Raw genomic sequence first — 14,232 nt, forward strand, 5'->3', positions numbered from 1 at the left:
ATTCTCAACTCTCCACATGTACCACCATAGTCATTCAAAACTTCTGTTCTTTTGGATATGCTATTAGTCCCTTTCCCTAAGATTCTCCTTCCACATTTTCTGCCTATAAAACATTCACTGGTGTTTCAGAGGCATCTTAAATACTACTTTCTCTTGAAAGATTTTTCCATCAGCTTTTTCCATCTTGCTCATACTATTTCATTTACCTTCACTTTATTTTCGAGTTTCTTTTTGAGTCTTTAAATTTATATTCAGTGTTTCTTTTACGTGTGCCTTTTACATACAACATATGAGAATTTGCTCATGATTTAATACAAGTTTCTTCTTCTTTACAGTGTGTACGTGTGGGCTAAATCACTTCAGTCATGTCTGACTCTGTACGACGCTTTAGACTGTAGCCTGCCAGGCTCCTCTGTCCCTGGGATTGTCTAAGCAAGAATACTGGAGTGGGTTGCCATTTCCCTCTCCAGGAGATCTTCCCAACCCAGGGACTAAACCTGTGTCTCTTGCGTCTCCTGCATTGGCAGGCAGGGGGAGCAACTATCACACTGCACTGTAGCTTCTTATTTAGGAGTCTGATTTCTGTTTTAGACAATTGACTCGGAGAGCAAATGATTACCTTTTCTCTAAAACATCTGATACCGTTATACAGTAGGTAAACAAAAAAATGTCTAATCATCTAATGATTAACCAGTTTTCTAATGATTAAGTTAATATCAAAGAGTTATAGACAGAGGCATGCAAGGCATCTTATAGCTCAGAATACACTGTATTCCTTAAATGTTTAGCTATTCTCTAGGCTGATAGGCACATTCATACAATAGGCTAGGTTTCCAACAGCCTGCAAGAAAGAACTGAAGGATTATAATTTACAGAGAAGTGCTTCAGTTTTATAGGGCATCTATCACTCCTTAAAACCCTGTGGTACAAACTATTCACTGGAGAGATGTTAATAGCACTAATTCATTACCAAATAGTGTGGGAAGCAAGAAAAACCTTTGACATCAATAGACTCAACAGGGGGGTAAATAATGGCAATTTTTCTTTATTTAGGCTTTTCTACACAATCAATTCAGTACTGAATAAAAGAATATTCAAATTCCAGCTCTACTATTAGCTACCACTGTCACTAAAGGTTAGTTGCTTTACCTTTGTGAGTCTCGGTTTCTCATCTATAAAATTAAGAATGATCTACTATTAATACACCTATTGTGATAAACCATTAAAAACACATGGTGTATTAGTTCATAAGTAGTAAATGCTCAACAAAAGATAGATTTTGTTTACATCAACTTAAGTACTATTAATCTCTTAAGAAAACACTTTAGTGTTACAATACAAATAAGCCAGGTTTCTTTTAACTGTTGAAAATAAATTTACATTATTATAAATAATTACATAAAGAGAAAGTCCTCGAAACCCCAACCCCTCTATATTTCTACCCCCACATAAACCTAAAACCATTAAGATAGGAAAATATTTACCTCTCATCTTTAACACTGCATAAAAACAAACCTATAGCACAGATCCCCTAGAATAGAATATGGCAAACCACTCCAGTATTCCTGCCTGGACAATTTCATGAACAGAGGAGCCTGGTGGCCTACAGTCCACGGGGTCTCAAAGAGCTGGACGTGACTGAGAGACTCAGCATGCACGCAGGCAATGAGACATGAGGATATCATCACAGTGGTGGTTTAAAACAGCAAAATATCAACAGGAGATTAATTAAATAAATCCTACAGTAAAGAATAACTAGCAGACCACTAAATGATGATGTGGGATTCTTTATTTACATGGCAAGACATCCATGATTTATAATTTATTAAAATAGATATAAAACAGTATGTATACTAGGTTGCATTTTCTGAAAAGAAAAAATATGTTACACACACACACACACACACACACACACACACACACACACACACGGAAATCTGGAAGGATATTCACCAAAATGTTTTTAGGAGTTATCTCTAGGTTGTGGGATGACAAGCAATTTTCTACTTTCAGCTTTATAATCTTTGGTATGGCTATAATTGTTACACCAAATTGTTTTCCAACAATTTGAACTATTATTGGTATTAACTGTCATTAACAGATCATAATAAATTAAACACTGTGCCTATATTATTTCCATTCTAAACAAATAACAGATAACTGCTTCCAGAATCAGCCCTTACCTTCCTCTATTTGAATTCAACTTGATAAACATGTATCAAATTCTTGTGATGTGCAAGGTACTATGAGAGATCTTTTTAAATGGTAAGACATTTCCTATAACCAACAAACTTACAAATCAAGTAGAGAAACACAAACACACAAATAACCATAACATAAGGAAGAATTAAATAAGTCATACAAAAGTTACAAACTGAAGAGAGGAAAGTTGAGGGGGAGAGAATGGATTATGGGAGTGGAGAAACAAGAAATTCCTACCAGTTCCAGAAAGGCAACAGCTTTTGAACTGGACACAGAAAGATTAATGGCTTTTCATCAGGTAAGGTTAATGGCGTATCAAGGAGATGAAATGCAAAAGCAAGGATCCTCAGAACAGAAAGCTGTTTGGGAGAAAGCAAACAGCTCAGTTCCCTAGAGTTCTGGGATGTAAGCAAGGATAGAAAGATAAGCTAGACTAATACTAAAGACCTAAATGTGAAGAGTTCTCATTTAGTTCCACAGGAAATGGGGAGCCACTGAGGTTTTTTAATCAGGAGGGTAAAATGATCAGTCCAGTTCTAATCATAATACTCTATTAAATATAATCCTTTAGCTGACTTTCCACTGAGACCACTTGAATGTCTCTTCAGTCCCAATAATGTATCGTTGGCTAAACTAAATGAAATTACTTGTCCTACATCAAAATTTCTTAAGAAATATTTGACTGTAAAAGTCTCAAAAATATGAAATATAAAAGCAAACAGAAAAAAGGTAAAATCACAAAATCTAAAACTTGAAGTGTTCATAGATCCAATTTTATTCAATGTATAGGCAATTTTGCAAAACTAGTCATGACCAATCAGAATTGGTATTAATACTTCCTGATTCCTTTTAAGATTAAATTTTAGGTTGATGTAATTAATTTCTATTTCAAAGATTGCAGTGGCAAAAGAAAAAATGATTAGAGCAAATTTCCATCTTTGTTATGAGTGGATATTCAAGATCATTTCCTCGAGGAAACCTGGGTCTGGCAAGGTCAACAACAAAAAGTTCTTTCTATCAAAGGGCCATAGTAAAGAGTAAGTTCTCTGAAAAAATTGGTTTGTTCTGAAAAGAAATCTCTTTCTGGGCAGTTTTCGATGAGAACAATAATGGATAGTCCTGTTGGGGTGAAGAGGCAGAGTTTGCAGTTTTTAGAGACCACAGACAACTATTAGTTCGGGGCTATTAGTCAGAAGAAATGCTATATGCACAACACTATCATGCATTTTATTCTTGCCTTCCTAGATGAACTATATTTTCTCCAAAAGCAGTCTTTTTCTTTTTGTAGTCCCCGATGAACAGAGTTTTAAGAGTACATAAGCATTTCATACTTTTTAAAGTGAATCTTTTCAGAAGGTTGAAAAGGTTGTTTCAGCCTTCAAAATGGTTGTTTTTTAACAATCAAATAATAACAATTATTATAACTGGGATCAAAAAGCCCCACATACACATTGACAGTCAGCAAATACTATCAATTCAAGAAAGCTTATGTGATCTCAGTTTCTAAAGATCAGGAAAAACGCCTTTGCAAAGAGTAATCCACAAGCACTGAGAAATTAAGTAACATGGCCAAAGTTGTACAGTCTGTTATAATGCTGGGACCTGTTTAACAGGCAAACTTCGAGTCTAGAGATTTTTTTCCCTCTATTCTGTTATGCTATCTCTCTTTATATATGGTAAAGCTTTATTAATCCACCTAATTAAAAATATATGAAATACTAACAAGACAGAATCATAAAACATTTTAACAGGTATGACTCGAAAGGTATGCTAAGTACATACAGTTAAGTAATAGATGTCCAATCTAATATAAATTGCTAAAGGAAAAGAAAACCAATTGTAATCATACATTTGAACCATAATCAGTGGACCCTCCAAAGGGTTTTCTTGTATTAGTTAAATATACCATTTACAACATTTTCCAGTAATTTGCTTGGGAAATAAGTAATGAAAAGAATTCAGGCAAGATTTGGCCCAATTAGAAGTTTAATTAAGTTAAGTTTAAACAAAGTGTCTAATCTAATATTGAGGACTGAACTTGTAAGCCTGGTGGGCTACAGTTCATGCGGTCACAAAGAATCGGACATAACTGAGCACACACACACACACACCTTGTAAACAGAGAACTGTGCTGTTTGGGTTATTATAGAGTCAAGGGAAATAAAATACAAACTTTAAGAAAAGTTCATCCTCCTAGTTGAGGATATAACACATACAGAACCCCATAACATAACAACACCTAAGTCAAAATGACAATATACGTATAAAGCTTACCCCAAGTAGCATATACCACACTAGGTTTTCCTTCTCACTCACCATTTTCCCCCACTGCTCCCCCTTAATCTTTCCACACAAGTCTCATTGTCCTGTTCACAAATCATTTTCTCCAGCTCTCCATCTGGATGCTAAGTTCTTCAATATTCCTAAGTAGAACACTCAATGACTTACTGTTCACCAACACAGGTTTTTCAGATCCATGTCACCTGGGCTAATGGCTGATTTTGAGACAGGTGTCCATCAAAAAGGTGATCTACTTACACGCTCTAGATTTGTCTTCAGTACTAATGGCTCATCTCTTTTTTTCTGTTCATCCATTTTCCTTTTTCCTATTTCTGTGTCCTCTGGTAACAACTTGTGGATTTGATCTTCAGAGGTTTTCTCCTCTGGTAACTTTTCTTCTTGCAGCTAAAAATACAAATCACATCAAGACAGCACTTTTAGACCACAAAAGACTTAAAAATATCTTTTATTCAGTAGTCTATTAGAAGAAGCAGGGAAGTTCTGAGACTATTTTCTTATTGGATATAAAGTCCTCTTGTTTTTTAAGAGAGTCAACTTCTACTTGACTCTTGCCAAACATCCACTTCATGGCTTAAGATTTAACTGCTCTGCATTCTTGAGCAATATGAAATCACAAAAGCTAAGATAATACACATAATCAAGAACTAAGGTTTATTCACTTAGCCAAAAAACGATGAATCTACAAACTTTCTTTATTCCCATAATCCAGATATAACTGCACTAGGCCAGGAGAATAGCAAAGATGTATGCCACAGAGGGTCAGGGAAGTTGGACTAAGCAAGAGGGGTCTTTGGGCCTACTGGCAACAGAAAAAATGGGATATAAGAGTCCCAATGTCCTACAATTTATGCTGTTATCTTGTTACCTACAGGATAGGTCAAGTACATGGTCTACAAAGAAAGTTAAGGCAGACTGATACGCTCCTCATTTGAGGCAGGTAGCATGGCATTATGAAAATAAGATGGCTTTTGGAATTAAGTAGTATCTTGCTATATACTTATGGTGTATCAAGAGTTCCTTTCCTAACCTCCCTTTATTCTCTTTTCATTCTTTAATTGCCTGGGATTTTAATAAAATTTAAATGGCATAATGTATATGAAAGCAATTTTAGGCTACTAATATTTTTAATCATACTTATAAAAAATAAAACTAGAGAACAAATTTTTTCATTGGCTGTCAAATCAGAGTTATAAAACAACAATAACAATAAACAACAATATTCAGTTTTTTAAGTTAATATTTTTTATTTTTTTAAGTTATGAAAGTATAACTCATTTATGGAAGACTTGGAAAACACAGAACAAAGTTACATATAGTCCCACTACACATTACAATTATTTTTTAAGTAGGCAAATTACGATTTGTAGTTAGAGTTTCAATATCAAACTGAAAAATTAATAGAATGAATACACAGAAAAGTAGAAGAACCCTCGAGTAGACTCGAGGGCTTCCCAGGTGGCACTCATGGTAAAGAACCTGCCTGCCAGTGAAGGATCTCTGGGTCAGGAAGATCCCCTGGAGAAGGACATGGCAACCCACTCCAGTATTCTTACCTAGAGAAACCCATGGACAGGAGCCTGGCAGGCTACAATCCATAGAGTCGCAAAGAGTCAGACATGACTGAAGCGACTTAGCACACATGCACGCACACACAGCAGATCTGAAAAGTACCATGAACCAATTCCATTTAAATTAAGATTTATACAATTTTCACACAACAATAGGATACAAATTCTATTCAAGTTCCTATAGACTATAAACTAGAAGACACTGGAACATATCCAGGGACATAAAACAAGGTGTGAAAATTTCACGGTCTAAAGGTATTAAAATCATACAGAGCTTGTTCTCTTAACACTGTGGAATTATGTTAGAAATCAATATCAAGAGATATTTGAAAATAACCCACATATTTTTAAGTGCAATGTGACATCTACCAAGAGTTCACTGACTTAGTCATTTAAAGCCCCAATAAAGTTAGACTGAAAAAAACACAGACAGTGATTGCAGAGAAGAAAGCATTTAAATGAGAAATTAATATCAAAGATACTTTAAAAACCCCATGCATCTGGAAACTAAATGTCCACTTTAAAATGATGGATGCATCTAAGAAGCCATAGCAAGGAAAATAAGAAAACATTTGTAACAGAATAAAAATGAAGAGAATTTATCAGAATTTGTTACATGCAGTTGAAACTGCTCAGTGTAACTTAAACACAATGTGGAATCTTGAAAAAGGTATGAAAACAAATAATGGACACTGGCATAAAATTTTATGAAATTTGAACAAAGTCTGTACTTTAGTTAATAATACCATATCACATGTTAATTTCTTGTTTTTGATAAAGATTTAGCCTTATATTTCCAATTTCCATAGGTATGATTCCAATAAGCCTGAACTAGTCTTAACACGCTGGGTCTAATTCAAGAGGTTATGAATATGCAAAGAACACCAAATACAATCTTATATAAGAAGGAGATTCAAATGAAATAATGTACTACCAACTTCTCAAATCAAACAAGAACACAAGAGGATGAAAGCTAATCCATAGCTAGAGAGAAAGCAAACCTGGAGTCTATGCTAACTGCCTACATGAAAGATCAATCCCTTTTAACGATCTTAGATGAGAAATTCTTATTCAACAACATGACCACAGGCTTCACTAAGGAGCATTTCACTTGAAGAGAATAGAAAGGCAGAGTGGCAAAAAGAAAACAAGTTTCAGCGTCACCTTACCATTTACTGAACAGTTTGTGTCAGGTGTGGCACTAAAAAAACTAAGGTTCACAACTGAGGTTCAGTTCAGTTCAGTCGTGTACGACTCTGCGAGCCCATGGACTGCAGCACACCAGGCTTCCCTGTCCAACACCAACTCCCAGAGCCTGCTCAGACTCATGTCCATAGAGTCGGTGATGCCATCCAACCATCTCATCCTGTCGTCCCCTTCTCCTCCTGCCTTCAGTCTTTCCCAGCATCAGGGTCGTTACCAATGAGTCAGATCTTTGCATCACGTGGCCAAAGTATTGCACCTTTAGCTTCAGCATCAGTCCTTCCAATGAATATTCACAACTGATTTCCTTTAGGATGGACTGATTGGATCTCCTTGCAGTCCAAGGGACTCTTCAAGAGTCTTCTCCAACACCACAGTTCAAAAGCATCAATTCTTTGGTGCTCAGCTTTCTTTATGGTCCAACTCTTACATCCATATATGACTACTGGAAAAAACCATAGCTTTGACTAGACAGACTTTTGTTGGCAAAGTAATGTCTCTGCTTTTTAATATGCTCTCTAGGTTGGTCATAGCTTTTCTCCCAAGGAGCAAGTGTCTTTTAATTTCATGGCTGCAGTCACCATCTGCAGTCATTTTGGGGCCCCAAAAATAAAATCTCTCACTATTTCCATTGTTTCCCCATCTATTTGCCATGAAGTGATGGGACTGGATGCCATGATCTTAGTTTTGAATGTTCAGTTTTAAGCCAACTTTTTCACTCTCCTCTTTCACTTTCATCAAGAGGCTCTTTAGTTCTTCTTCACTTTCTGCCATAAGGGTGCTGTCATCTGTGTACCTGAGGTTATTGATATTTCTCCTGGCAATCTTGATTCCAGCTTGAGCTTCATCCAACCCAGCATTTTGCATGAAGTACTCTGCCTATAAGTTAAATAAGCAGGCTGACAATATACAGCCTTGATGTACTTCTTTCCCAATTTGGAACCAATTGGCTGTTTCATGTCCAGTTCTAACTGTTGCTCAGGAGGTAGGTAAGGTGGTCTGGTATTCCCATCTCTTGATGAATTTTCCAAAGTTTGTTGTGATCTACACAAAGGCTTTAGAGTAGTCAGTAAAGCAAAAGCAGATGTTTTTCTGGAACTCTCTTGCCTTTTCAGTAAACCAACAGACGTTGGCAATTTAATCTCTGGTTCCTCTGCCTTTTCTAAATCCAGCTTGAACATGCGGAAGTTCATGGTTCACGTACTGTTGAAGCTTGGCTCGGAGAATTTTGAGCATTACTTTGCTGGTGTGTGAGATGAGTGCAATTGTATGGTAGTTTGAGCATTCTTTGGCACTGCCTTTCTTTAGGAATGCAATGAAAACTGATCTTTTCCAGTCCTGTGGCCACTGCTGTTTTCCAAATTTGCTGGCATAGTGAGTGCAGCACTTTCACAGCATCATCTTTTAGGATTTGAAATAGCTCAACTGGAATTCCATCACCTCCACTAGCTTTGTTCGTAGTGATGCTTCCTCAGGCCCACTTGACTTTGCATTCCAGGATGTCTGGCTCTAGGTGAGTGATCACATCATCGTGGTAATCTGGGTCATGAAAGATCTTTTTTGTACAGTGAGTATTCTTGCCACCTCTTCTTAATATCTTCTGCTTCTGTCTGATCCATACCATCTCTGTCCTTTATTGTGCTCATCTTTGCATGAAATGTTCCCTTGGTATCTCAAATTTTCTTGATGAGATCTTTAGTCTTTCCCATTCTATTGTTTTCCTCTATTTCTTTTCATTGATCACTGAGGAAGGCTTTATTATTTCTCCTTGCTATTCTTTGGAACTCTGCATTCAAACTGGGTTTATCTTTCCTTTTCGCCTTTGCCTGTGTTCACTTCTCTTCTCAACTATTTGTAAGGCTTCCTCAGACAACCATTTTGCCTTTTTGCATTTTTTTTCTTGGGGATGGTCCTTATCACTGCTTTCTGTACAACGTCACAAACCTCCGTCCACAGTTCTTTAGGCACTCTATCAGATCTAATCCCTTAAATCTATTACTCACTTCCACTGTATATACATAAGGGATTTGATTTAGTTCATACCTGAAAGGTCTAGTTGTTTTCCCTACTTTCTTCAATTTAAGTCTCAATTTGGCAATAAGGAATTCATGATCTGAGCCACAGTCAGCTCCCAGTCTTGTTTTTGCTGATTGTATAGAGCTTCTCCATCTTCGGCTGCAAAGAGAAGAATCAATCTGATTTCAGTATTGACCATCTGGTGAGAGTCCATGTGTAGAGTGTTCTCTTGTGTTGCTGGAAGAGGGTGTTTGTTATGACCAGTGCTTTCTCTTGGCTAACCTCTGTTATCCTTTGCCCTGTTTCATTTTGTACTCCAAGGTCAAACTTGCCTGTTACTCCAGGTATCTCCTAACTTCCTACTTTGGCATTTCAGTCCCCTATAGTGAAAAGGACATCTTTTTTGGGTGTTAGTTCTAGAAGGTCTTGTAGGTCTTCATAGAACCATTCAACTTCAGCTTCTTCAGCATTACTGGTAGGGGCACAGACTTGGATTACTGTGATACTGAACGGGTTTGCCTTGGAAAAGAGCAGAGATCATTCTGTCGTTTTTGAGACTGCACCCAAGAACTGCATTTTGGACTCTTTTTTTTTTTTTTGACTATGAGGGCTACTCCATTTCTTCTAAGGGATTCTTGACCACAGCAGTAGATATAATGGTCATCTGAGTTAAATTTGCCCATTTCAGAGTTAGCTAATGTGTTCAAATTCAGAGCCATAACCTTCGACCTGGAATTCAAATCTATATTTACCTTGGTGGTTCTCAGCCAAGGATGATTTTACAGCCAACGATGTCTGGAGACGCTGTCCCAGCTGAGCGGACAGGTGTATGCTGCTCCTGGCGTCTAGTGGGTAGAGGCCGGAAACTGCTACTAAACGTACTAAATGCATAAGATAGCTCCCAAAATACATACCTACACAGATGCTGCCATTTCAAAAAACTAAAACATTTCCTGTTTTATGTACTTCAGTGTTACTTTGTTCAGTGCTTAACTGTGTTTACATACAATGTTCTCTGGCTTCTTAAGTGTCTCAGAATGCATCCTTTGCTTCCTAATAATGTTTATTGCTGCTCTCAAAGTTTTTGACAGTGAACTTGCACTATTGACAAAACAACTTTTTCATTGCCATGTTGAGTCTGTGAACACAGCACCAACTTGAAGTTAAAAATTTACAAAATTGAAAATCACATATATCCATTTAAATCTTCATATGAATCATGTTGGTATTTTCTCTATATTGGATTCTGTAGATGCTAGTTTTTGGTCCCTTTTGATGGTTATTTATAAGGACTTGAGAACTTGGTCTCTAGGAAAGAGTTTTTATACTCAGGGAAAATGGCTCAGATAGTGTCAGACAACAGCATATAAATCTGAATGAGAAGTATTGATAGCTGCTGTTTATTGAACTCTTCCATGTTTCAGACATGAAGTTTATAGAGCTTACCTTATTTAATCCTCAAGGGCTTTGTTTGTACCTATCACTACCATTTTATAGACACAAAAATTAACACTCAGTGGCTATTACCTAAAGTCTGTGTTTGAATACTGAAGAGCTTAGATTTTAAAGCAAACCACTGGCTTCAAATACTAGGGTTCCCCAACCTCAGTACTATTGACATTTTGGGTCAGATAGTTCTTTGTTAAGGTGAGCAGGTCAGAATCTGAGTAGAAGGTTTATTCATGAATACTTTACTGGGGAGCAGGAGTTAAGGATGGAATGGTACAACAAGAGACAGCAAGCCAATACAAGTGGTTGGCCTAATAGCTGTCCTACAGAGGACAATGTGAGAAACTGTATGAAATGCAGCTCAAGACTCAATCTGAAGTGAGAAAGGGGGAAGCAAATAATATATACATATATATGTATGTGTGTGTGCGCTCATAAATAGACTCCCACCTCTTGCTGACAAAAGTTTGCTCCACTGGATGTTAAATATCCCTCACACTGGCTTGAACAACTCCAGTAAGTTCCCATGGTAAGCACTGTACAGCAACCACAGAGGAGCCCTAGAGCTAAAAGCAAGAAGCAAGCAGTGTGAGCCAAAACAAGAGATCTCTGACTGTATCAAATGAAGCTGCCCACTTCTGTAAAGTGGAGTGCTTTTTACTGCCTCCATTTTTTTAAATGCTTATTTATTAATCGGCCATGCTGGGCAGCTTGCAGGATCTTAGCTCCCTGACCAAGGATGAAATCTGTGCCCCCTGCAGTGGAAGGGGTGAGTCCTAATCACTGGACCAGGAGGGAATTCCCTGCATCCATTTTTAGATACTATTAAGAGACAATTATCGACTTCTGTATAGTAATCTCATTCTCAGCCACATTACCAAGAATACCATGTAATTTTTTCCATCCAAGTATCTTTACTTTGTCATTATTAATTTTTTAAAGTAAACTTTTCTTTTTGGCTGTGCTGTGTAGCATGTAGGATCTTAGTTCCCCAACCAGGGATCAAACCCATGCACCTTACAGTGGAAGCGTGGGGTCTTAACCACTGGACCATCGTGGAAGTCCCTAAAATAAACTTTTTGAAATCAAATCACCATACACACAGTGTACAAATGATAAATGTAAAACATGAAAAATTCTACAAAATAAGCACATCCATGTAACTACCACCCAGATCAAGAACCCCCTGTGCCTACTCCTCACCCCAGAGTATTCATGATCCCAGCTTATAACACCAAAAACACACTTTCACCTATTTTTGAGTTTTATATAAACGGAATTTTATGTATGTATTGAATCTCTTCCTTCAGTCAACATTTCATTTGTGATCCAAGAGGGAGGGGATATAAGTACACAGAGAGCTGATTCACTTTGTTGTATAGCAGAAACTAACACAACATTGTAAAGCAACTACCCCCCAATTAAAAAAAAAATTCCATTGGTGAGATTCATCCATGTAGGTGTATTTAGTAGTCTGTTCTTTCTCATTGTTTTATAGTACTCCATTGTTTGACTACAAAATAACTTAATGATTCTATTGTTATAGATATTTGCATAACTATTAATTTATTTTATTCACAAGTAAACTACTATGACCGTTCTTGAAAATGTATCCTGATACATATATTGTTCTATGGGATACATTCTAGTAGAGAAGCTGTTTAGGCATAAAGTAGGGGTACACTGCCATAGTTTCCCCAAATTGATTGTAGAAATTACACTCCCACCCCAATCTGCAATGTAGCAGGAATGCTCTCAACCTTGATAACACTCAGAACTGTCTATGTTAGCCATTTCAGGGCATACATATTGATACTGCATTATGACTTCAGTTTGTATTTCTCTGATGATTAAAGATCTAGAGCAGTTCTTCATGTGCTTATTGACTATTTGGAAATTCTCTTTTATGACATACCTATTCACATTGTTACCCTTTCTCCTTTCAATTATTTGGAACTTCCCCTAATAATTTATAGGAGTTATACTTTTTGGATATGAGGCAATTTTTAAGAAAAAAATACATACATACAAGAAACACACACACACATTATTCCCCCTTCTCATACTAGCCTGCCTTTTTCATTCCTTGGTAGTGCCTTTTGAAGACAAGAAGCTCCAGGTTTTAAAGTAGTTTAACATTAGTGATTTTTTTTTTAAAAGAAATTGTCTCATAGTATCTTTTTTTTTTTTTTTGGCTCTGTGTCCCGGCACTTGAGGATAGAACCGGCGGACTGGAAGCTGCTGGTACCAAAGACATGACGCCAAGGGGGCCAGAGCCCATTTCTTCTATCTCTGTACATTACGTGGATCGGGAATCCCTGCCAAGAAAAGGATGGTCCACAGGCACCACCCCCCTCCCCAAGACCCCCAGCACGAACCCCATGTCTACAAAGTCACACTCACTCAGTCACTGCCCTCCTCATAGTATCTTTAAGGAATTATTATTTGACATTTCACATACAGATCTACAATCCACCTTGAGCTGTTGTTGTTTTTTTTAAATCAACTATGTTAAGGAATAACCTACATATGATCAAATGATCACATACAGAATACATAGCTCAACGAATTTCAACAAATGTATATATCTATGTACCCATATCCCTAATCAAGATATAGAACATTTTTACCACCAAGAAAGTCACCTCAAACCCACTAGTGGGAATTCCCTGGCAGTACAGTGCTTAGGACTCTATACTTTTACTGCCAAGGGCCCAAGTTTCATCCCTGGTCAAGGAACTAAGTAAGATTCCACAAATCACGCAGCATGGCCAAAAACAAAAACAATTAAAAAACCCACTAGTAATCAATCTCCCACCCTCCTCAGCTCAGAGCAACCCTTAATTTTATAATTATGACTACAGATTAGTTTTGCCTACTATAAAATCATACAGCATATATTCCTTTATGTCAAGATTCATTCACAGCACATTTTTGATATTCATCCATGCTACTAAGTTCATTATAACGCTATATTCCTTATATTCCTTTTATGGATAAGTTATATTCCATTGCATGAATATACCACAGTATGTTTATCCACTCAAGTAGTATACATGTGGGTTGTATTTAGTTTGGAACTGTTATGAAAAAAGCTGCTATGAACATTCATGTCTTTTTCTGAACAGATGTTTTTATTTTGCTTGTCTAAACAGTTACAAGTAGATTTGCTCCATCAAGTAGTTGCTGCTACAGCTGCTAAGTTGCGTCAATCATGTTCGACTCTGTGCAACCCCATAGATGGCAGCCCACCAGGCTCCCCCGTCCCTAGGATTCTCCAGGCAAGAACACTGGAGTGGGTTGCCATTTCCTTCTCCAGTGTGTGAAAGTGAAAAGTGAAAAGTGAACGTGAAGTCGCTTAGTCGTGTCTGACTCTTAGCGACCCCATGGACTGCAGCCTACCAGGCTCCTCCATCCATGGGATTTTCCAGGTAAGAGTACTGAAGTGGGTTGCCAGTGCCTTCTCCATCAAGTAGTTAAGTGTATGTTTAAA

General features: G+C 37.2%; 1 protein-coding gene and 1 non-coding gene across 2 annotated transcripts in view; both read right to left on the reverse strand.

Moving 5' to 3' along the window:
* The window catches only part of RNF169 (ring finger protein 169), an 82,831-nt gene that overhangs the window by 24,229 nt on the left and 44,370 nt on the right, over positions 1-14,232 (reverse strand). Inside the window, exon 3 of the mRNA XM_065944235.1 lies at positions 4,741-4,887. Within this exon, the coding sequence (XP_065800307.1) occupies positions 4,741-4,887 (147 nt within the window). The remainder of the gene's footprint in view (positions 1-4,740; positions 4,888-14,232) is intronic.
* Positions 12,937-13,074, reverse strand: LOC136176131 (small nucleolar RNA SNORA57). Its single transcript, XR_010664507.1, has one exon. It is a non-coding gene; the product is annotated as a small nucleolar RNA SNORA57 (small nucleolar RNA).

Source organism: Muntiacus reevesi, chromosome 9 (assembly GCF_963930625.1).
Source record: "Muntiacus reevesi chromosome 9, mMunRee1.1, whole genome shotgun sequence".
Lineage (NCBI taxonomy): Eukaryota > Metazoa > Chordata > Mammalia > Artiodactyla > Cervidae > Muntiacus > Muntiacus reevesi.